This window comes from Myotis yumanensis, unplaced genomic scaffold (genome assembly GCF_028538775.1).
Source record: "Myotis yumanensis isolate MYYU_CA2020_CCGP unplaced genomic scaffold, mMyoYum1.0.hap1 SCAF_17, whole genome shotgun sequence".
NCBI classification, from domain to species: domain Eukaryota; kingdom Metazoa; phylum Chordata; class Mammalia; order Chiroptera; family Vespertilionidae; genus Myotis; species Myotis yumanensis.
In genome coordinates, this window is record NW_027223768.1 from 15,055,957 (window position 1) to 15,077,852 (window position 21,896).

Genomic DNA, 21,896 nt, shown 5'->3' on the forward strand with positions numbered 1-21,896 from the left:
CCGTTCAAAAAGGAGGGGGTCTAGTGCTACTGATGAAGAGGTCCTGGATCCCCACCTTCTTTTCAAGTCTCTACCCCATCCCAGAAATTAGTGTGCTCACTCCAGATGGCGATCCCTGTCTTGGGAACTCCAGACTAGGGAGCAGAAAACCTAGGACCGGCGGTAGCAAATTAAACCTCGGAGGGAGAGGCGAGGAGCGCGCGGGTTGCACGGCTCCAACCTCCCACGCGCCGCGCACTCCAGGCCCACACGGCGCGGGGCCGGCGGGAGCGCGCCCAGGGCGGGGCTTCGGGAGCGCGCCGGGCGGAGGGAAGGCGGGGGGCGTGGCCTACGGCTCCTGGGCCGGCGGCCGCGGCAGCGGGGAGCTGGGAAGCCAGAAGCCCGGAGCGCGGGGCTCAGTTGGGGGGCGGCGGCGGCGGCTCGGGGGATGGCGGCGGCTGCGCTGCTGCTGCTGCTGCTGTTGCTGCTCGTGCCGGTGCCGCTGCTGCCGCTGCTGGCCCCGGGCCCCGGGGGGGCGCTGGGAAACCGGCACACGGTGTACTGGAACAGCTCCAACCAGCAGTGAGTCCGGGGCCGGGAGCTCGTGCGTCCCGCGGCGGTGGAGGGGAAGCGGGTGGGCGCGGGAGTCCTGCGGGAGCCGAGGTGGGAGTCCTGCGGGAGCACAGCTGGGTGCTGGGAGGCGACGGAGAGGGGGGCACGCTCTCTGGGCGCCTGTGAAACTCGGGGGGGCGTCTGAGTAAGGAGGGCTCGGGCCGTCCAGAGGAGGCTGCTCGGGGACCCCCACCCCACCTTGGCTTTTCTCCACCCCCCCACCCCACCGTGCCCCCAGCGTCACTGCCTTCGCCGGGCTGGGGCTGGGGAGCACCCGTGTGCCGGGGGCAGGCCGACCGTTTTTGGTGGGGGGCAGGGATGACCTGTTTTCAGCGGTGCGCGTTTCAGGGGTTCTGTCTCGGACTCCTGCTTTGAGAAGTGGGGCCCGGAGCCCGGGCAGGGCGTCCGGCTGACACCTCCCCGGAACCGAGGCGGAGGGGCGGCCGGGTGGTGTGGATCAGCCCGGCGGGGTGAGCTGGGGCTGGGTCTCAGCGTCGGGGGGCACCGGGGCGCCGGTTGGCGAGGATGGGGACGCGGGGTCGCGGTGAGAGGGAAGGCAGCGGGGGGATGGCTTGTCACACGCGCGCGCGCACACACACCCGGGCCGGGATGGCGTGTGGCTCCGAGTGTGAGCGGGCGTGCGCGGCTGTCAGGGCGCGTGTTTGTCTGAGTGTGTGATTTGTGTGTCTGCGTCGGCGTTCGGTGAGGGTGGGAGCGGGCGGCCGGCCGGGGCGGGGGCTGCGGTCGCCGTCCGCGTGGCCGGCCACGTCTGGGCTCGGGGGCTGTCGGCGCCGCCGCGGTCGGGGCGGGTGTCGGGGCGGCCCTGTGGTTTCCCGGGCGTGTGGCGCGGCGGCGGCGGGGTGCCGGCTGGTGCCGGTGCGGGGCCAGGTTCTCTCTGCTCGGTCCTGGCTGTCCTTGTCTTCTCCTCCCGGCCGAGCTGCTGTGTGCATCACCCCGAGTGTGTCTGTGTGTTGGGGAGACCCCTGGGGACGCGGGGGTCACTGTCACACCTGCCCAGGCGGCGGCACTGCCTCTGGCTCCCACCCCGGAGGCGGGTGCCGGCAGGGCCGGCGGCTGCGACCCCAGGCTCCCGGGGGAGGGGCTGCGCTCGCCGCTCAGCTCTTTGTTGTTTGGGGCTCCGCGCCTCCCCCTCTCCCACCTCGCGCCCGAGTGTCAGACTGGGGGTAGGGACGAGCCCACGGCGCCCCCCTCCCGCTTCCCATGGAAACCTCCCGGTGGGGGTGCGGCCCCTCCCCCGCGGCGTGGAATTCGGAGAACTCCGGGGGTGCTGGGGGCCCACTCCCCAGTTCCATGAGCGTGCCCCCCTCCCCCAGACCCACACGTCCGCCCTCTGCCCCGCCGGAGTCTGGCAGGGAGCGGAGAGCGTTCAGGTGAGGGGCCCGGCTCCCCGCCGCCTCGGGCATCCCCAGTTTCCCCGCGGAAGCCGGAGCCAGAGGGATGCGGGAGGCGGGGGGGGGGGGGGGGGGGGGAGGGTGCGGGCGGGGGGTGGTGTTGATCGGGCTCCCCTCCCCGCACACACCTGGGCTCAGGTGAAAGCCCTGGGAGGGGACGGGGACCCGGGCTCCGGCAGCCGCCTCTCTGCCTTTCCCGCTCCCCCCAGGTCTGGGCCGGCAGCGGTGGGAGGGGTGCACCCCGGCCCGGAGGCCGCCGCCACCCCCGCCTCACATCCTCGGCCTTTGTTGCCGCTGCGCCCGGGCTCCCCGGCTCCCTCACTGCGGCAGCCGCGGCCCCATAAATCGTGAGAGCGACGTGCTCCGGGCCGGGAGCGGAGAGGCCGGGGAGCGGGGGGCGGGGCCGGGCCGAGCCACAGGCTCCCGCGCCCCTGCCCGGGTCACGTGAGCGCGGCTGCCGGCTCCCACCCCGTCACCGGCGGAGGGTCTCTGCCCCCTGGGGTCACGTGGAGGGGGTCTAGCGACCCCTCCTCCTGGGGTCACGTGGGCGGGTGCCGGTGGGACACGTGCGGGGCCTGGTTTGACAGACCTGGGGGCTGCGCCCTCGGTGAGGTCGAGCTCCCGCCCGCTGCCCCCCCCAACCCCAGCCCGTCCGCTTGGTCCCCTGGAGGAGTCAGACCCGTTCCAACCTAGACCAGAAACTGGGGCTGGGAGGGCTGCACCGGGGAGAAGGATGAGTGTGAGGTTCAGGGGCCCCCAGCCTGGAATTGAATGGGCGCGGGGGGAGGGCGCGAACCGAGGGGCCGGATGTCTGCGCCCTGGCCTGCGCCCCGATCTGTACATGCGAGCAGGTGTGCGGTGTCCGCCCTGCGCCAGAAGCCCGGGGACATCCTTCTCCTGTCTCCCTCTCTCCCTGCCTCTCCGTCTCTGACATGTTTCGTTCTGATCGGCCTTCATCTGTACATTTATTAACAAGTGTTTATTGAGGCTCTGCTGCATCCACGTTGGTCTCTCTTTCCTCCCTGTCCCTGTCCCTGAGGGTGCCTTGCGCCCCCTCCTTGCCGCTGGTAACCTCCCTCGCGTCTCAGTCTCAGTCTCTGCCGTGTGGGGGCCCCTCTGGCCCAGCCTCCGTGTCGCTCCCGTTCTCCGGGCCTCTGGGTTTTCACTCTCCCCTCTTTCTCTTTCTCGGTTTCAGGGCCCCCTCTGTCTCTGTGCCTGACTCCCGTTCCCGGGGACCCAGTCTCTGTTCCTCTCCCCCGTGGTGGGCGTCTCGCTCGGCTTCCGTGCGTCGCTTTCCGCGGGGCTCTCGCGCTTCTCCGCCGCTGCAGATCAATAAACCTTCGCCGCCGCCGCTGTCGCAGGGAGGAGGGGCAGGGATGCGTGGCGCGCGCGGATCCTCTCCCCTCCACGCCGGCCGTGAAGCTCGGAGCCTGACCGGGCGGGGCGGGAGTTCCAAGGCCCTGTGAGCCAGAAGGGCGCTGGGGTGTCCGTGGGCACCCGCCAACCCGCGAGCGTTCCCGCCACCCACCCACCCACCCACCCACCCCCAGCCGGGCGCGCGGGCCCCACGTTGCGCACACGTGGTCTGGCCTCGCCTGCAGGAGCGAGCTGCACGAGGCCTCGGGAGCGCGCGCTGGAGGGGAGGAGACCGGCCGGTGTCTTCACAGCCTTCCTCCACTTCCTCAGCTCGGCATTCCCACATCTAGGGGTGGGGGCGGGGATTGGACAAGATCAGGGCCCTGTAGGGTCTTTCCCCTGCTCCCTGATGGTTTAGACACCCTGGTTAACGCCTCCAAATTGCCCCGCGGGGTGGGGGTAGAGGTTTGCTTCTTCCCGCTCTCCCGCCGCCCACCCGGCAGGTTCCAGCAGACAGAACGCTGAGAGTAGGGCGCACCGGAGGCGGTGAGGGCCAGGAGAGACGAAATAACGGGTGAGGCGCCGCCCCCTCCAGGTGGGGTGAGTGGACACTCGCCTTTATTTGAGAGACGTGGGAGGCTAGTGGGGGATGATGGAAGAATGGAGAACTGTTTGAAGGGGCAGGTACCACCCAGTCCCCAGATCCCAGCTCGCCCCACCCCCTACCGGGGGCGGGGCTCTGAGCTGGGGAGGTACAGCCCTGGAGGAGGGGTTAGCAGTGAGCTTCTCGGGCCTAGTGTCACCTTCTTCTTCACTCTCAAGACAGGGAGGGTGACAGGGGTAAAGAGAGCGCCCAGGCCAAGCAGGCCCCCGGGCCTTCTAGCAGTGTGGCTGGGCTTGCTGGCACCCGGCCCTTCTGCCCCCAGCCGGACAGATTCCGGCTGGGCACAGCCATTCCACAAGTAGGTCTTTTCCTCCCACGTGCCCAGCTTTGGGGGCATTTCAGCCCAACCCTGGGATAGGTAAGAGATGGTTTCTCTTCGTCTGTGGTCACCCAGCAACCCCACTTGGGAAACGGAGGTACCAATAGGAGTAGCTCTGGCTTCGGCTTACTCCCTGCTGGGAAGGGGGAACCGAGAAGGCCCCCCAGGGAGCGGCCGCTTCAGAGCAGGGCTGGGAACCCGGGTGAGGCTCAAGGACAGAGGCCCCAGTGTGGCCACGTAGCTGTTCCCGATGTGGCCCCCTACCACGGGCGGCCTCCTCCTCGAAGACTTTGGGGCTGGAGATAGAGGCAAACCTAGGGTGGCAGCTGGGAGCCAGGCCAGGTCTAACCCGTTTTCCTGCTCCCAGTGCCCCAGGCCAGTACTCCAGCCCACCTGAGAGCCAGGGAGTGGCCTGAGTGACCCATCACTCCGTGGGAACTGAGTGGGGCTGGTAGCATTCCTGATGACTCAGGGGAGCTGTGCCCATTCTTACTGGGTGCCCGCACACCAGTGCCCACCTATCTGCTTACTGCCAGGCCTGGAAGGGGATGTGTAGGGAAAGGGTGGCACAGGCAAGGCCGAGGACGTCGGGTAAGCTGGGCAGGGACCCTCCAGGCCCTTCCCCATGCAGAGCCTCCGAACACCTTTCCCTACGAGATCTAATTACTGTTGGTGGAACTGGGAGGTGCCTGGCGACATGGGGAGCCAGTCCTTCCCCTCAGGGAGTTCTCAGGGACTCCGGTGGTTTGACATTTTGCCAAGGATCTGTGCCTTCTCGTGTCCACCACTCTCCCTCTCACCGCCGAGATGCATGATTCCTACCCCAAGGAAAGGAGGGGAGATTCCTGCCTCGTTTTCTGAGTTTTTCTCTCCACTCATGTTTCCCCCATCTCCATATGGACAGTGTTAAGACCAGTGCTTTGATGATGGCTAATAAGGCAGGTGGGGATTACAAGGGACCCAGCAGCTGCTTCTCGGTCCCATAGGGGGCTCAGGGAAGTACGAGGAACAGCCATCTTGTCCAGGCGCTAGGCCCACGGTTCTGCCCAGCATCTGTAAGGGACAGTGGTGCCAGGTTGAGGACGGAGGGAGACGTATAGATACGAAAGTTTGGGCTGGTTGGTATGATACCATGTGGGGCCTTGATACTGAGCTCTTTAACTCCCTGATGTATTGTCACATGGGGGACCGAATGCCCATGGCCTCAGGGTGGAGGTCAGTGGGACTCAAGGTACAGAGACCAGTGTTACTGTAGAGAAAGCATGTGCCTGTGTGTGTGTGTGTGTGTGTGTGAGAGAGAGAGAGAGAGAGAGCGAGCGCGCGCGAGCGAGCAGGGAGAGAGTTTGAGGTTGCGGAGGTCAACCAATACTGGTGTGCAAGTTCAGCGCACATACAACCGAGCCTTTCCATGTGTCTGCCGCCGGCGAGTGGGTGGTAGACATGTGTGTGTGCGCCCTAGAACTCTGCATGTACATACATGAAGCCTGCATACATGCTTGTGTGAGGGCAGGTCCTATGGGACCGGCAGCCGCGGGAAAGCATGTGGGGAGATGGGATGGAGGGCGCTGATCTATCCGAAGGGATTCCTCCCACGGTCACTATTCTCCCTGCCTCCATCCCCCCGCCCCGCTGGTGAATTATGGGGAGTGGAAGGAGGAAATCCGGGTCTGGGTCTGGGAATCGGAATCGCAGGGGCCTGCGCCGTTTCTGTGGTAACCAAGCCGGCGTTCCCTACTTCCCTCCACCTTTCTCTCCGCCTCCTTTCCTCGGAGGCCGGCGGGGCTTCCCTGCGCCTTTTCTGCCCTCTGGTGGCCACAGGAGGACAGAACCAGAAACGGGCCGGAAGTCCAGCGCGGGCCCTGGCGGCACCGGGTCCTGGGGAAGGCAGGGACGGGGAGGGGGCTCCGAGGAGCCGGGGAGCTCGAGGACCCTGGAGAAGGGTGCGGTAGAGAGCGGGTGGCCTGGCGCTGCTTCTCTCTGACCCGCTGCCGGTCCCCCGGTTCCCCGCAGCCTGCGGCGAGAGGGCTACACGGTGCAGGTCAACGTGAACGACTACCTGGACATCTACTGCCCGCACTACAACAGCTCGGGGCCGGGCGGCGGGGCGGAGCAGTACGTGCTGTACATGGTGAGCCGCGCCGGCTACCGCTCCTGCAACGCCAGCCAGGGCTTCAAGCGCTGGGAGTGCAACCGGCCGCACGCGTCCCACAGCCCCATCAAGTTCTCGGAGAAGTTCCAGCGCTACAGCGCCTTCTCTCTGGGCTACGAGTTCCACGCCGGCCACGAGTACTACTACATCTGTGAGTGCCGGCCGGTCCGGGCGGGCGGGCTGGCCTCGGGTCGCTGGGCGTGACCCCCGATCTGGGGCTCGGGGCCGGGGGCCTCGGGACCTCAGTTCCCAGACAGTGCAGTGAGGCGGGGAGGCGTTTGGTGCGGCCTCAGTGTGGGTCGTAGCCACTTTCTCTGCCCAACATTCCAGGGGTGGGGCCTCAGGGGTCTGGGTTACTTGAGGTCCCGGAACCGAGGGGCTGCTGGCGCTGACAGCTGAGCCTCGTGACCAGTGTCCATGGTGCCCGGGAGCCACTGGAGGGGACTCCCCGGGAGGGGCGAGAGGGCGAGTTTCTGAGTGAGGGCCCTGGTGCAAACCGGGAAAGGCCGCTCAGGCTCCGTGTCCTCCCCAGCCACGCCCACCCACAACCTGCACTGGAAGTGTCTGAGGATGAAGGTGTTCGTCTGCTGCGCCTCCAGTGAGTATAAGCGGCTCCCAGCCGCCACCCCACCCTCAGCTCCCCTGCTTTGGGGCTCCCCCGGCTTCCTGGGGATGAGGGCGGAGGGCACAGGAGAGGGGGACTCGCTCCCCAGCTGTAGCAGGGGGAGGGGATCCCTGGCCCTGACTCTCCCCTCCTCTTTCCCCACCCACACCCTACCCCGCAGCATCGCATTCCGGGGAGAAGCCGGTCCCCACTCTCCCCCAGTTCACCATGGGCCCCAATGTGAAGATCAACGTGCTGGGTGAGTTCGCAGCGCCCTCTGGTGGCCACTGCTGGAACCGCAGTCCCCTCCCCGGTGCCTGCTCACCTCGCATGACTTCCCCCTGGGGACACCCATCCCTCCTACCACCGTGGGTGGTCACGTCCCCTGCTCCCCTCCTGCTGCTGCTGCCGCCGCCGCCGCTGCCGCGTGCCCCCGCCTCGGCGCGCAGCCCAGCCCTTATCTGTCTGTCTCTTCATCTCTCCACAGAAGACTTTGAGGGAGAGAACCCCCAGGTGCCCAAGCTTGAGAAGAGCATCAGCGGGACCAGCCCCAAGCGGGAACACCTGCCCCTCGCGGTGGGCATCGCCTTCTTCCTCATGACACTCTTGGCCTCCTAGCTCTGCTCCCTCCCTTGATGGGGGGCGATGGGGCAGGGGCGGCCCAGATAGGGAGACGCTGGCCTCTCCAAGGGAAGCCTAGCCCAGAGGCCTAGACCCTCCTCCAGTGGCTGAAAGTGGGGTCTGCACCATACATCTGTGCCCATCCCTTCTGCCCCCTCCCTCCACGTGTCACTGTAGTGGACCAGGCACAGGGAGGCCATGGGTCCCAGTGGCCTTATGGCTTGGGTAAGGTTTGGTACCAAACTGGGGGGCCATAAAAGGTAGTGCTCAGGACTCCCTGACCCCTGGTGCCCTCCTCTTTTGTCCCCCCAGACAGACACATATGCCCCAAAGAGAGCAAATTGAAGCGTGGGAGACACCCCACCCCTCTCTCCCAGGGGCAGAACACAGGGAGGGGACTCGCTGGGCGAGGGGGGTGGCATCGCCCGCTGCCCCCTTACCCTGTTTACAGCAATAAGCACGTCCTCCTCCTCCCCCCCCCACTCCCACTCCCAGGATTGTGGTTTGGATGGAATCCAAGTTTACAAGTAGACACCCCTGGGGGGGTGGGCAGTGGAAAAGGGTGACAAGGGGTGGGCACTGGGGTGCCAGGCAGGCATGTACAGCTCTATATCTCTATATATATGTACAGACAGACAGAGTCCCTCCCCTCCTCACCCCCCTGACCTTCCTTGACTTCCCCTTCCAACTTCAGACCCCTTCCCCACCAGGCTAGGCCCCCCACTGGGGGACCCCCTGGCCCCTCTTGTGTCTTCTGTGAAGACAAGACCTATGCAACGCACAGACACTTTTGGAGACCGTGAGACAACAACGCCCTCCCCCTCCAGCCCTGAGCCAGGACCCAGCTCCCAGGACCTTACTCTGTCCATCCTCTGTGGTCCCCACCCACCCTCCTGGGCCTTTTTCAAGTGCTTTGGCTGTGACTTTCATACTCTTGCTCTTAGTCTAAAAAAATAAACTGGAGATAAAAATACGTGTGTGTGGCTTCCAGGGCTCATGAGCCTTCTGTACACTAGACACAGGGCCTTTGTGGGGGAGGGTATTGGAGGGCCAGTGGGACCACTGCTCACCGTGTTCTGTAACTTACCTTGAGGAGGCAGCTCTGTGTGGAAGGAGCAACAGGGGCTGCCCAGCTGGGCCTGGATGGCTTTGGGCAACGTCTGTGAGCCTCGAGTATCTCATGAGAAAATCCTGGGTACAGCCCTGGCCGGGGAGCTCCACTGTTAGATACACCACGCTTCCGGGTTCAGTCCCCCGTCAGGGCACGTACAAGAATCAACCAATGAATTCATAAATAAGTGGAACAACAAATCTATGTTTCTTTCTCAAGAAAAAAAAAATCAATTAAAAAGAAAACCTGGGTTATAATACATCTATCTCCGGGTTAGTGTAAGGATTAAATGCAGGAGTATAAGGCTCAATCGATGACGAATTTCTCCTTTCCACTTCAGGGTGTGAACCTAGATAGGAAGGAAATTATATCTTTATTTTTACTCACCTGTAGCTAAAATTTAACCTTCTCTTATGTGCTCGGGCAACAAGCCACAATAGTTAACAGTGCCTGTGACTTCATAACCAACAGAAATCATAGATGTTTTCCGACTGCATTATAGTTTTTGGAGATATCTCAAAATAGCATTTACTCTCCACACTACTTTGAAATGACAAGGTAGTTAGTTATTAGACCTTCCTTGTTTTTACCGTGTTAATAAAAACCTATATATTACTATGCCAAAACAAGTAAATGCTTTGATAACTGTTTCAATATAATTGGTTTCCTTTGTAAATTTATTTTATTTGTTTAAGATGTGGCCAAAGGGCTGAGAGTTTGCTGGTGCTCGGGCCGCACGCACCGGTCAGCCTGTGAGTGGGGACAGGAGGGGAGGGGGAAGAAGCCCACGGCTGCTTCGGAGGCGCTGCTGCCCTGGCCAGGCTGCGTGAGGCCCGGTGTGCAGGTGGGCACTGCGTGGGGCGTGCTGATAGGGACCAACGTCTATCGAGCCTTTGCTGGCCCAGGGAGAGGGGGTGCCTTTTCCTCAGTGCCAAGCTGTGCACCCTGGGGACTCCATCCCAGCCAGGCTCTCTAATTGTCACTGTGGGTCCTGGGTGAGTGCCCTCCTGGGTGCCCCGGGGGCTCTTGCCAGCAGCACTGTGGGAGTCCCTGGGCACAGGTCCTCTCTCTCCTCCTCGGTACTCATGGGAAATTAAATTTCAGCCGGACCCTGGAGGGTGAGTAGGTCTCCCACGGGCAGAGCAGGGAGGAGTGAGGATGGGAGGACAGATGGGGAAAGAACCTGGGCCAGCCAGTGCACCAGATGAGACAAGACATCAAAGGGAGGCCCATTCGTCCAATCGATGGTGGGCATTGGTGGGGCACCTGCTGAGCGCAGGCTCTACGCTGGGTGGTGGGGACCCAGAGAACAGGGTCTCCACCCTCGAGTGCGCTCATCATTGAGCGTGTGCTGATGGGAGGAGTAACACACGTGTGACCGTGTAACCAGGGGCAACGCGGTGAAACGCCAGAGGCTGCAGGACACTCTCACCTGGGGACACAGGGAGGCGGCTGCCGGGAGGAGGCGGCACACGCAACCGGGGCACCACAGGGTAGAGTCTTGAGGGCCTGAAGGCTGAGGAGGGGGGTTTGTCCCATGAAGGAGCCACAGCAGTGGGCCTAGGCCAGTGGTCGGCAAACTCATTAGTCAACAGAGCCAAATATCAACAGTACAACGATTGAAATCTCTTTTGAGAGCCAAGTTTTTTAAACTTAAACTATATAGGTAGGTACACTGTTATTAACTTAATTAGGGTATTCCTAAGCTGGCCTTTGCTAAAAACGTCCTCAATCTGATAGAGGTACGTTCGCTGAGGTTGACCCCTTCCAACCCTCCCATCCACACTCGTCTTGTATACTTGTTTCAGATAGACGAGTGTGGATGGGAGAGTTGGAAGGGGTCGACCTCATAGACGAGTGTGGATGGGACAGACGTTCGTGGCAGAGCCAGGACTGGGACGCGGGGTCGTGACCCCCACCTTTTTTTTCCATCCTGTGATGCACCTTCCCAGGAACCAGGGGCTGATGTTTGAAACCTCACCGTTAAGGAGGAGGCACCACCTACCGGAGATCCCTGTTCATTTGCTGTGAGGCTGGGGCTTCAGGAAGCTCGGGTCCTGCTGGGATCTCCCCTCAGACAAGGCTTCAGGCCTCAGAGCACGAAGGCAAGTGAGGTGAGGGGAGCATTTCGATAGACAGACTGGGGTGAGGGGTCAGCCCGTAGGTAGACAGAGACCAGCGACCTTGAGCCCTGGAACCAAAGTCTGCACAGCCCGGTGTCCTGGCCAAGGCAGACGTGAGATAACACCAGTGGCAGGGCCTGGGGGTGGGGGGAGGGTAAGGCAGGGCCCACAGTGCAGACTCAGTGCCTACTGACGATAGGCCAGGGCAGGGGGGATAGACCGGAACAAAATAGAATAGCGTTGGCTGTGCGGCTGAGTGGGATATCGCGGGGAGGGAGGCAGATGGCGACAGGACAGGACAGGGAAGGGAAAGGCCAGGCTCGGCCACCTCCTTCCTGCTCCCACACACCTGAGCCAGGTGCCCTGAGAGTCCGCTGATGCCGGGTGGTATCCCAGCGCCTGGGCACTGTGTGGTTGTGCTGTCCCCACCCGGAAGCCCAGGGCCCTCAGGCAAGGGAAGGTCAGTGAGCTGTGCCCCAGGAGGGCCTCCTGCCCACCCTGAGCAGGCCTGTCCTCCTCCTTGTTGTGTCTCCTCTGGCCGCCTCCACAAGGGCCTCAGAGCAACACAGGCTGGCACTCCCAGAGGCTTTCACAGGGACCCCGCCCCCTGCTGCCCTCCCCAGGGTAAAAAACAACAGCAACGCCCTGGCTGGTTTGGCTCAGCGGATGGAGTGTCAGCCTGCGGACTGAGGGGTCCTAGGTTCGATCCCGGTCAGGGCATACACCCAGGTTGCGGGCTTGATCCCTAATGGGGGCATGTAGGAGGCAGCCAATCAATGATTCTCCTCATTGATGTTTCTATCTCTCTCTCCCTTCCTCTCTAAAATCAATAAAAATATATATATTTTTAAAAACAGCAACAACAAACACCGAGCACAGATGTTGGCTTGAGGAGTCAGGCTCAGCACCAGGCCCTCCTCTTCCGGGGGAGGCCACCCTCGCCTTGCCGTGGGTCGGGTAAAAGAGCAGGGACATCTGCATTTCAGTTTGGGTTCAAGCCTTGTCCCCTGGGCTGGGGGCGCGGGCAAAAGGGGTTCCATGGAAGTAACTTCACGGGGCCATGTGATCGAAACTTCTAACTGGGCAGTTCTCGGTAGGTAGTCATGCCCCAGGCATATAAGTTCTTTTTTTAAAAATTATTTGTTTCCATCACATATAACTTCCTTAGTAAATGGTTTATCTCTGCCTTAAGCCAGCCCTGTCCATTGCTCTCGAGTATCTAGGTTAACACACCTTTGAAATAAGCCATAACCACCCTCAAGAGAGTGGATAATCTTGTTAAGCATCCTGTAATCCAATCCCCACCTTGCCTTCCCCACCTCCGTGTAATCTTTCTCATGTTTCCTCCTCACCCTCAAACGCATAAAAGACGTTTCAAAACTATTATTCTCGGGAGCATTCAAGAGCTTGCTCCCTGGTATATGTCTTCAGTTTGACGCAAGCAAACTCTTATAAAAATTCTCTCAAGGAGCTTAGTGAGACCATCAGCAACATAAACAAGGACCCGTCAGGAATGAAGGGTACACAATCTGAAATGATATTTTACAGGGAAACAACAGTAGAGTAGAGGACAGCGAGAATCTTATCAGTGATTTGGAAGATTGGTCGAGATGGCGGTGTAGGTAAATGCAGTATTCGCCCCCTCCCACAGCCTCACCACAATTACCATGGAAATACAGAACCACCATCGTCCAGAACCACCTGGAATCTAGCTGAATGGAAGTCCTATCACCAGGGAATTAAAGAAGCCACATGGAGCCTGGGCTGGCTCCCGCACAGCAGCTCTCCCACTGTAGTCGCAGCTGGTCCTCACAGCTGATTGGCCTGGAGGTCGATCCCTCCCAGTGACACCAACAGCAATCAAGGCTCAACGACAGCAGGACAGTACACACAGCCCACACAGAGGCGCACCTGGAGTGCCCAGCTCAGTGACTGGGGAGGCTGAGCCACTGGGCCCTACAGGACAGCTACCACCTTAGACCACTCTACCAAGTCCAGGAAACATAGCAGCTCTACTTACTACAGAAAACAAACACAGAGAAGCAACCAAAATGTGGAGACAAAGGAACATGTCGTAAGTGAAAGAACAGAAGAAATCCCCAGAAAAGAAAAAGAACTAAATGAAATGGAAGCAAGCAAACGGCCAGATACAGAGTTCAAAACAATGCTGACAAGGATGCTCAAGGAGCTTAGTGAGTACATCAGCAACATAAACAAGGGCCCGTCAGGAATGAAGGGTACACGATCTGAAATGATATTTTACAGGGAAACAACAGTAGAGGACAGCTAGAATCTTACCAGTGATTTGGGAGCAAAAAACACCCAATCAGAACAGCAAATAGGAAAAAGAATGAAAAATATAAAATAGTGTAAGCAGAGCCTCTGGGACAACTTCAAGTGTACCAAAATTTGCATCTGGGAGGTGCTGGAAGGAGAAGAGAGGGAACAAGAAATTAAAAACCTATCTGAAAAAAGAATGACAGAAAATTTCCCTTACCTGATGAAAGAAATAGACATACAAGTCCAGAAAGTGCAGAATGCCCCTAACAAGATAAATCCAAAGAGGCCCACACCAAGACACATCATAATTAAAATGCCAAGGGTTAAGGACAAAGAGAGAATCTTAAAAGCAGCAAGAGAAAAGCAGTCAGTTACCTACAAGGGAGCGCCCTTAGGACTGTCAGCTGATTTCTCAACAGAAACTTTGCAGGCCAGAAGGGAGAGGCAAGAAATATTCAAAGTGATGAATAGCAAGAACCTACAACCAAGATGACTCTACCCAGCAAAGCTATCATTTAGACCTGAAGGTCAGATAAAGAGCTTCACAGACAAGAAGAATCTAAAGGAATTCATCACCACAAAACCAATATTACATGAAGTGTTAAAGGGTTTTCTTTAAGAAGAAGAAAAAGAAAAAGATAAAAAATATGAATAAAATGGCAATAAATACATACCTGTCAACAATTGAATCTAAAAATCAAAATAAATGAACAAGCAGAACAGAAACAGTCTCATAAATACAGAGAATATTTTTTGACAGTAGCCAGATGGGAGGGGGTTGAGGGAATGGGTGGAAAGGTGAAGGGATTTAGCAGTACAAATTAGTAGTTATAGTGTAGTCGTGGGGGTATAAAGTACAGCTAGAGAATACAGTCTGTAATATTCTAATAACTATGTATGGTGTCAGATAGGAATGAGGTTCTTTGGGATGATCACTTAATGCGTTTTATAATGTCTGATCACTGGGGTGTACACCTGAAACTAATATAATATTGTATGTCAACTGTAATTAAAAATAAAATTATTTTTAAAAACCATCTACAGGTTTGGATGTTTCTTGAGTCAACAGGAGTGCACAGGGGCAGGTGTTGGCCCTTGAGGGGAGCAGGGGGCTGTGTTGGAGGAAGTGCTAGGCTAAGACCATTCTCAGGCCTGGGGCAGGAAGGGGAGGTCCCAGCCCACCCCCCATCTTAGCATTTCTCTTCCCCTTCCCCCTCTGGCCCTCCCTCTAGTTCTAGAGACTGAAGGGGTTGGGAGTGGACTTGGGCCCAGTTCACACCTGACCAGCCCTTTGGAGTTACTCAGCCCCAAAGCCTCAGCCTCTTTTCTCTGCCCAGTTGGCAAACTCAGGCCTGGGCTGGGCTGGAGGGACATGGTCATGGGCTGGATGTGATGGCGACATGGCTGGAAGCAGACGGTTTGGAATGAAGGAACATGAACTAGGACCAGGAGACAGGCTGGGACACAGGGACACAGGTGGGGATGAAGGACATGGGCTGGGGCGGCGGGGGGGACAGGCTGGCATGAAAGACACCGGTGGGAAGTGGTGGGGCCACACAGGCGGGGAGCTCAGCCCCTGGACGAGGGGCAGGGAAGTGTGGTGCTGACGCGGGGAAAGGTCCAGATGTGCTGGGGCCAGGCCAGCCAGAGACACCTGGGCCTGGAGCAGGAGGAGCAGCTTCAGGCAGAACCCGGGTTGGGTTGGCCGGCCTGGGGTCTGACCCTGGGGCATCTGACCTCTGACTTGGGCAGGGCAGGGGGTGCAGAGCCTGCCCCTCCCCTGAAGGGTCAGCTGCCAAATTCTTAGCTTTCACCACAGTGTCTGGCCCAGGCTAATTACAGGGCTGCCGCCAAGCCTGGCTATAAAAGGGTGGGTGAACCGCCCAGGCACCTGGGAGAGCTCTATGCAAGGGCCTGGGGTCCCCAACCGGCCCCCGGCCTCCCCCCAGAGGCTGGTGTTGGCCAGGGACCCTCGGGCACCCTTCAGTTCACACCCAGTTATATAACCTCACAACCTTTCAACCCCACACAGTCAATCAAGCCCACTGCTGAGGGCAGGGGAGGGGAGAGGGAGGGGAAGACAACCCTAAAGGGGCCTCAGAAAGGAAGGCAGGGGCTTTGTTTACACAGCTGACGGGGGAGGGGCCTCCCAGGCCAGAGGGAGCAGCCGCCTCAGGCACACAGGCCACCTTCACTCCCCACCGCAGGCCGGGACGCTGACACATGCTCCCCGCACTTCTGCACACTTTCAGGCATGCGTGTCCCACAAACCTCAAAGCCACACTCACACCCTTCCCCTGCCTCAGGCACACACAGGAATGTCGCACCAGCTAACATACTCAGTGGAGGGGCTCGCGGGCACCCCGAGCCACACTGGCATCCAGGGCGACACGGGATGAGGATACACTTAAGGGCTGGCAACCAACAGACGCCAACGCAGACCATGCTGACAGCCCCAAGGAAACAGACTGCGTTTCATGCCAGGAAGGGCAGCCGCCCAACCGAGGGACAAAGTCTGGAGTCCAGGAACGGCTAGGGAGGGAGAGGGAGGGGTGTGAGGAGAGCAGTACCGCACCCCACACCCCTGGAAACCTACAGGTCATGTCAACAACCACACGGGACACAGAAACTACTCCTAGGACCCCAAGGATGTACCCAGACACGGCCACTAACACAGCGAGCCAGGGCTTCTCACTCATGTCACATGACACAGAGACATGGGCCCTGCCTGCCAGGGTCTGTTAGAGACCATCCACCAGCTCCCCCCAGGTCCCTGCGCACCCCTCCCACCCCCACCCCCATGTGCTGGTGAAGGAGGTTCAATGAAGGAGGGAGCTTGGGACCAGAGACCCCTCTCGCCACACCACAGGCATGCTTGCACACGTGTGTGTGTGTGTGTGTGTGTGTGTGTATGTGCACACAGACGCCAGACCCTGAGCCTGGGGGAGGGACCCAGGGACAGACCAACAGGGCCTGCCCCACATCTCCTTCCCCCCACGCGGCACAGCCCCCCAGGCCCCGGTGTGCCGCCCGGAATAAAAGGGCCACTTGGCTGGGCCTGTGGGCAGAGCAGTCTGTCCGGGGAGGCTTTTGGAGAGAGGAGAGGCTGAAGCGATGGTTGGCAGATTGCCAGCTGGGGTGTGGGTGTTGCCTGGGGCGAGTGGGAGGGTAGACAGGCCTTTGGGGGGGGGGGGGGCGGGCATGACCAGAAGGTCAGAGGCTGTTATGTTTATGTTTCATAACATCAGCAGCCACGCAAACATTCACACCCTGTCCACACAGGCGCCTTTATGCGCGGTCCGCGGCGCCCTGTCCTCCCAGCACAAGCCTGCAGGCACCCTTCCCACGGCGTCTCCGCGCATGGCGCCCTCTAGCGGTTCTCTCGCGCACCTGCGCGGGCTGAGGGCTACCGTCGGGGGCCAGTGGGCCTCTTCTTCTGGTCCAGGAGCATCTTCTGAGTCTTCCGAGGCTGGGAGAGCAGGGAAGCCGGGGAGACTGCGGCGGCCCTGGGGGCTCAGAAGGGACGGGTTCTCTTTTAGCCAAAAGCACTTAAACAGGGGCCTGAGTTAAAAATAGGCTGTATGGCCCTAGCCGGTTTGGCTCAGTGGATAGAGGATCAGCCTGCGGACCAAAGGGTCCCGGGTTCGACTCCGGTCAAGGGCATGTACCTTGGTTGCAGGCTCCTCCCTGGCCCCGGGCCCTGGTCAGGGCTCCTGCAGGAGGCAAACCAATTGATGTGTTTCTCTCACATCGATGTTTCTCTGTCTCTCCTTCTCTCTTCTATTCTCTAAAAATCAATGGAAAAATATCCTTGGGTGAGGATTAACAACAACAAACAAACAACAAACAAATAAATAAAGGTGATTAAATGGTTTTAAAAAAAAAAAAATAGGCTGTGTTTACTGCCAGAAGGTGGCAGGAGAGGAAGCTTTTTTTCTGACGACGGTCCGGTCCAGTCTGAGTAAGGACCCTGCTTACTCCGAACGTCTGGAGCTCTGCAGGGCCCCGGGCGGCCCCACCCACGCGCTCTGTCTGCAGAGTGGGGCCCCGCGAGTGCCCGCCTCCGGGACTCCTTTTTATTTTTATTTTTTTTTATATATTTTATTGATTTTTTACAGAGAGGAAGGGAGAGAGATAGAGAGTTAGAAACATCGATGAGAGAGAAACATCGATCAGCTGCCTCCTGCACACCTCCTACTGGGGATGTGCCCGCAACCAAGGTACATGCCCTTGACCGGAATCGAACCTGGGACCTTTCAGTCCGCAGGCCGACGCTCTATCCACTGAGCCAAACCGGTTTCGGCTCCGGGACTCCTTTTTAGCTCCTTTATTCGCTGATGAAGCTGGACTTGAACTTTCTTACTGGTTCCTCCAGGAGTACAGGATGCACCTTCACGTATCATAGTCGACCTGCTTCAATATTCCACCACTTTACTTAGAGTGTAAACCCTCGCTTCTATGTCCCGCCTCCCAGCCTTTGTGCGATTGACGTCCTGCATTTTATTTCTATGTATTCTATGGATCCCACACACACATTATTATTTTTGCTTTGATCCCTCAACTGTCGTTTAAAGAGAATTTTAGATAAGAAAAAAGTCTTTTATTTACCATTTCTGGTGCCCTTTGTGGTTTTTTTGTATAGATGGCGATTTCCATCTGGTATCATTTTTCTTCACTTGAAGCACTTATATAAAATTTTCTTTTTAAAAATATATTTTTTTTACTGATTTCAGAGAGGAAGGGAGAGAGAGAAACATCAATGGTGAGAAAGAATCATGGATCGGCTGCCTCCTGCACACCCCTTGCTGGGGATCAAGCCCACAACCCAGGCATGTGCCCTTGACCAGAACTGAACAACACTCTATGCACTGAACCAAACCAGCCAGGGCTAGTCTGCCCTTTTTTTGTGTTGTTTAATACAGTAGGGTAGAGGATGGTGGTCCCTGATATGCCATCATGGCCAGAATCCAAAGTTGGCCTATGATTTTGGAAGAGATTTCTCTGCAAACATGATTAGTTTGCTTTTCAAAAAGCCCTAATTGGCCATGACCAGTTTGGCTCAGTGGCTAGAGTGTTGGCCTGCGGACTGCAGGGTCCCAGGTTCGATTCCGGTCAAGGGCATGTACGTTGGTTTCGGGCACATCCCCAGTGGGGGCTGTGCAGGAGGCAGCTGATCGATGTTTCTCTCTCATCGATGCTTCTAACTCTCTATCCCTCTCCCTTCCTCTCTGTAAAATAAAATATATATTTTTTAAAAAGCCCTAATTGGGCCCAGCCGGTGTGGCTCAGTGGTTGAGGGTCAACCTATGAACCAGGAGGTCATGGTTCAATTCCTGGTCAGGGTACATGCCTGGGGTGCGGGCTCGATCCCCAGTAGGCAGCATGCAGGAGGCAGCCGGTCAATGATTCTCTCTCATCGCTGATGTTTCTATCGCTCCCTCTCCCTTCCTCCCTGAAATCAATAAAAATATATTTTTAAAAAACACACAATAGCATAAAAGGAACAATAAGAACAACCTAACAAAAGGATGAAACACAGTCATGGGAGAGAAAAGAGAACCTGAACATCTGCACTTTTTTAAAATTTATAACCATGTCAGGAAAACAGGAAAAACAGTGCACACAACCTCAAGCAATATTTTTAAAATTGATTTTAGAGAGGAAAGGAGAGGGGGGAGAGAGACAGAAACATCAATGATGAGAGAGAATCAGTCAATCAGCTGCTTCCTGAACACTGGGGATCGAGCCCGCCACCCGGGCATGTGCCCCGACTGGGAATCGAACTTTGACCTCCTGATTCATAGGTCAATGCTCAACCACTGAGCCACACTGGCCAGGACATGGAGCAGAATTTGTTACAATTTTGTTAGTGTATTAGGAAGAAAGTGACCATTTTGATTGTCCGCTATAGGCTTGAAATACATAATTTATCATCGCCTCATGAAAAGAAAAGAGGTGGGAATGGTTTTAAATTTGTAAAAAACATGCTCAATCTCACACACAAGATAAATGAAAAGCAAAACTACATTAAGATGGCATTTTGCACTTATCAGCTTGGCAACATTCCCAACGTTTCCAACCCAGGCTGTTGATGGGGCTTCGGGGAGCAGGCGTTCTCACCGATATTGCAGTGGGAAGGCGAAAAGAGCAGCTCAGGTGAAGGGAGGTCTGGAGGCATCAAGCAAAACTGCAAATGCATTTACCCTTTAACCCAGAAATCCCGCTTCTGGGAATCTGTCCTGCAGCTGTATCTGTACCCATTTGAAACAATGTTGTATACAGCCGCTCATTGTGGCATTCTGTTACCGTAGTAAAGTGTTGGAATGAACCCAAGTGTCTTTCTATAGAGAGCTGGTCAAATAAACTACTGTACGTCCACACAATGGAACACTAAGCCACTAGACAAAAGACTGGGGAAGTCCTCCGTGGAAAGAGCCCCAGGATATAATGTAAAGAGGAAACAGCGAATAGAACAGTGTGTATAGAATGCAAGAACAATAAGAGAATGTATTCCTATGTACGTGGACCTTATTAAGAAAACACTGGAAAACAACGGTGTGAAATGTGGTCGACACTCGTGAACTGTACCCGTACACATGGTTGCAATAGTAAATTCTATGTTATGTGCTTTTTATCACAATTATTAAAAAAAGCCCTGACCGGTTTGGCTCAGTGGATAGAGCGTGGGCCTGCGGACTGAAGGGTCCCAGGTTCGATTCTGGTCAAGGGCATGTACCTTGGTTGCGGGCACATACCAGAAGGGGGTGTGCAGGAGGCAGCTGATCGGTGTTTCTTTCTCATCGATGTTTCTAACTCTCTATCCCTCTCCCTTCCTCTCTGTAAAAAATCAATAAAATATATTTTTTAAAAAAACCTTGGAAGCTACTAACAGAAATGGTTACCTGTCTGGAGGGAGACGGGTGGGTGCGTGAGTCAGTTATTTTGCTTTTTATATCATTTTGATTTTTCAACCATGTGAACGTATTACCTATTCAAAAACGGATTTAAATATAAAATATATTTTATTCGTTTATTTTCCTTATTGCTAACCTGTCCTCGAACTCTCTGCTCAGTCCCCCCTCTCCGCATGGGCAGACGCAGCGGGTGGCCTGGGCCCTTTTTCTCGGGGAGGCTCTTCCTGGAGGCCTTCACTCCTCTGCTCTAATCTCGGTTGGTTGGTCTATTTTTTTTTTTTTTAATCCCACCTGAGGATGGGTTTTTATTGATTTTAGAGAGAGAGAAACATCGATGTTTCACCATTGATCAGCTGCCTCTCATATGTGCCCCCACTGGGATTCGAACCCAAGACCCTTAGGTGCATGAGAGGAAGCTCCAACCAACTGAGCCCCAGCGGCCAGGGCTGGGTGGGTGTTTAGTTCAGGTGCGCAGCTGCTACCTGGGAGCTTTCTTACCCACCCGTCTGGGAATTCCCGTCCCCTTTCCTGTGCCAGAGCCCTGTTTCCTGGATGCCCTGTCTCCTTTCTTTCTGTTTCCCCTTTTTGCAGGCAAACTTCCAAGAGCTTCCTGAAAAACACTACACACCGCAGGCGGAGGGGGGCGGGGGGGGGGGGCGGGTATTGTGTCACTGAGTGACTCAGATGCTCTTTATCTGAACCCCACTCTGCATTGCTAGCTTGGCTGGGGTATAATTTTACGTTAGAAACATTTTCCCTCGGATTTCGAGGTCTCTATTTCTTCAGGTCTCCTCGCTTCTACTGTTGCTACTGAGAAATCTAAGACTCGGCTGATGCCTGAGCCTTTGTCTGAATGGAAATCGTGATCACTCTCATTCTAAACCTTCCCTTCTTAGGAAGTTTCTGTATCAGTTACCATTTTTACTTTTTTTCCTGATTCCTTCTACTCCCTGCATTATTCCTATTTTCTTGTGATTTCTTTTCCCCTGGGTGCTTTATCTCTGTCTTTTTCCCATTGGGAGCTTCCTAAATGCCTGCTGATCCTTGACTATAGCCATCCTTCGGCACGAGGCACAAAGGCGCTGTTGGGTAACTATGCACAGGTTGGGCTTGTGGTTGCACCCGCTGGAGTGTCATCTCTTCAAGACAAAGATCTTTGTCAGTTTGTTCACAGACAGAATCCAAGCTCCGGGAATATTGTCTGGCCCATAGTAGGTGCTTAACAAATACTTGTGGGAAGGAGGGAGGGAGGGAGGGAGGGAGGGAGGGAGGGAAGGGAGGGAGGGAGGGAGGGAGGGAAGGAGGGAGGGAAGGGAGGGAGGGAGGGAGGGAGGGAAGGAGGGAGGGAGGGAAGGAGGGAGGGAGGGAGGGGAGGGAGGAAGGGAGGGAGGGAGGGAAGGGAGGGAGGGAGGGAGGGAAGGAGGGAGGGAGGGAGGGAGGGAGGGAGGGAGGGAAGGAGGGAAGGGAGACGTGAAAGGACACCGTATGGCTTTTTCCTCTTTTCTATTCTAAATGCTGGCCTGTTCTCGGAGGCCATCCTCTGGGACTTTTCGCAGAAGAGTCTTCCAGTCTCCTTCGTGGGAGGCCAACCTGGCTTTCAGGAGGCAGGGATCTCCCCAAAAAGGGCCAGGGGTCTCCCCTATCTTGTTTGGTGTTTCCGAGGCTGGATCATGCCCTTCCTATTTTCACAATCCTACCATGTGCCTGGCACCATTCTCCACAGCGAGGAACACAGTCCATGCCCCATGAAGC

General features: G+C 57.1%; 1 protein-coding gene across 2 annotated transcripts; it reads left to right on the forward strand.

Annotated features, from left to right (window-relative positions):
* The first annotated feature begins 378 nt into the window (after nt 1-378).
* Nucleotides 379-8,689, forward strand: EFNA3 (ephrin A3). 2 transcript variants are annotated; one of them, XM_070396281.1, is made up of 5 exons: nt 379-561; nt 6,353-6,642; nt 7,024-7,089; nt 7,277-7,354; nt 7,583-8,689. In XM_070396281.1, exons 1-5 carry the CDS (start codon nt 428-430, stop codon nt 7,711-7,713), a joined length of 699 nt encoding a protein of 232 aa, XP_070252382.1. In that variant the 5' UTR covers nt 379-427; the 3' UTR covers nt 7,714-8,689. The 2 variants fall into 2 exon arrangements, with proteins under 2 accessions (XP_070252382.1, XP_070252383.1); XM_070396282.1 differs by lacking the exon at nt 7,277-7,354.
* Nucleotides 8,690-21,896: the final 13,207 nt, after the last annotated feature.

Coding starts and splice junctions, on each gene's coding strand:
- EFNA3 (XM_070396281.1), top strand. CDS start 428: ATGGCGGCGGCTGCGCTGCTGCTGCTGCTGCTGTTGCTGCTCGTGCCG. Junction 6,643..7,023: donor CCACGAGTACTACTACATCT/GTGAGTGCCGGC, acceptor TGTCCTCCCCAG/CCACGCCCACCCACAACCTG. Junction 7,090..7,276: donor GTTCGTCTGCTGCGCCTCCA/GTGAGTATAAGC, acceptor CCTACCCCGCAG/CATCGCATTCCGGGGAGAAG.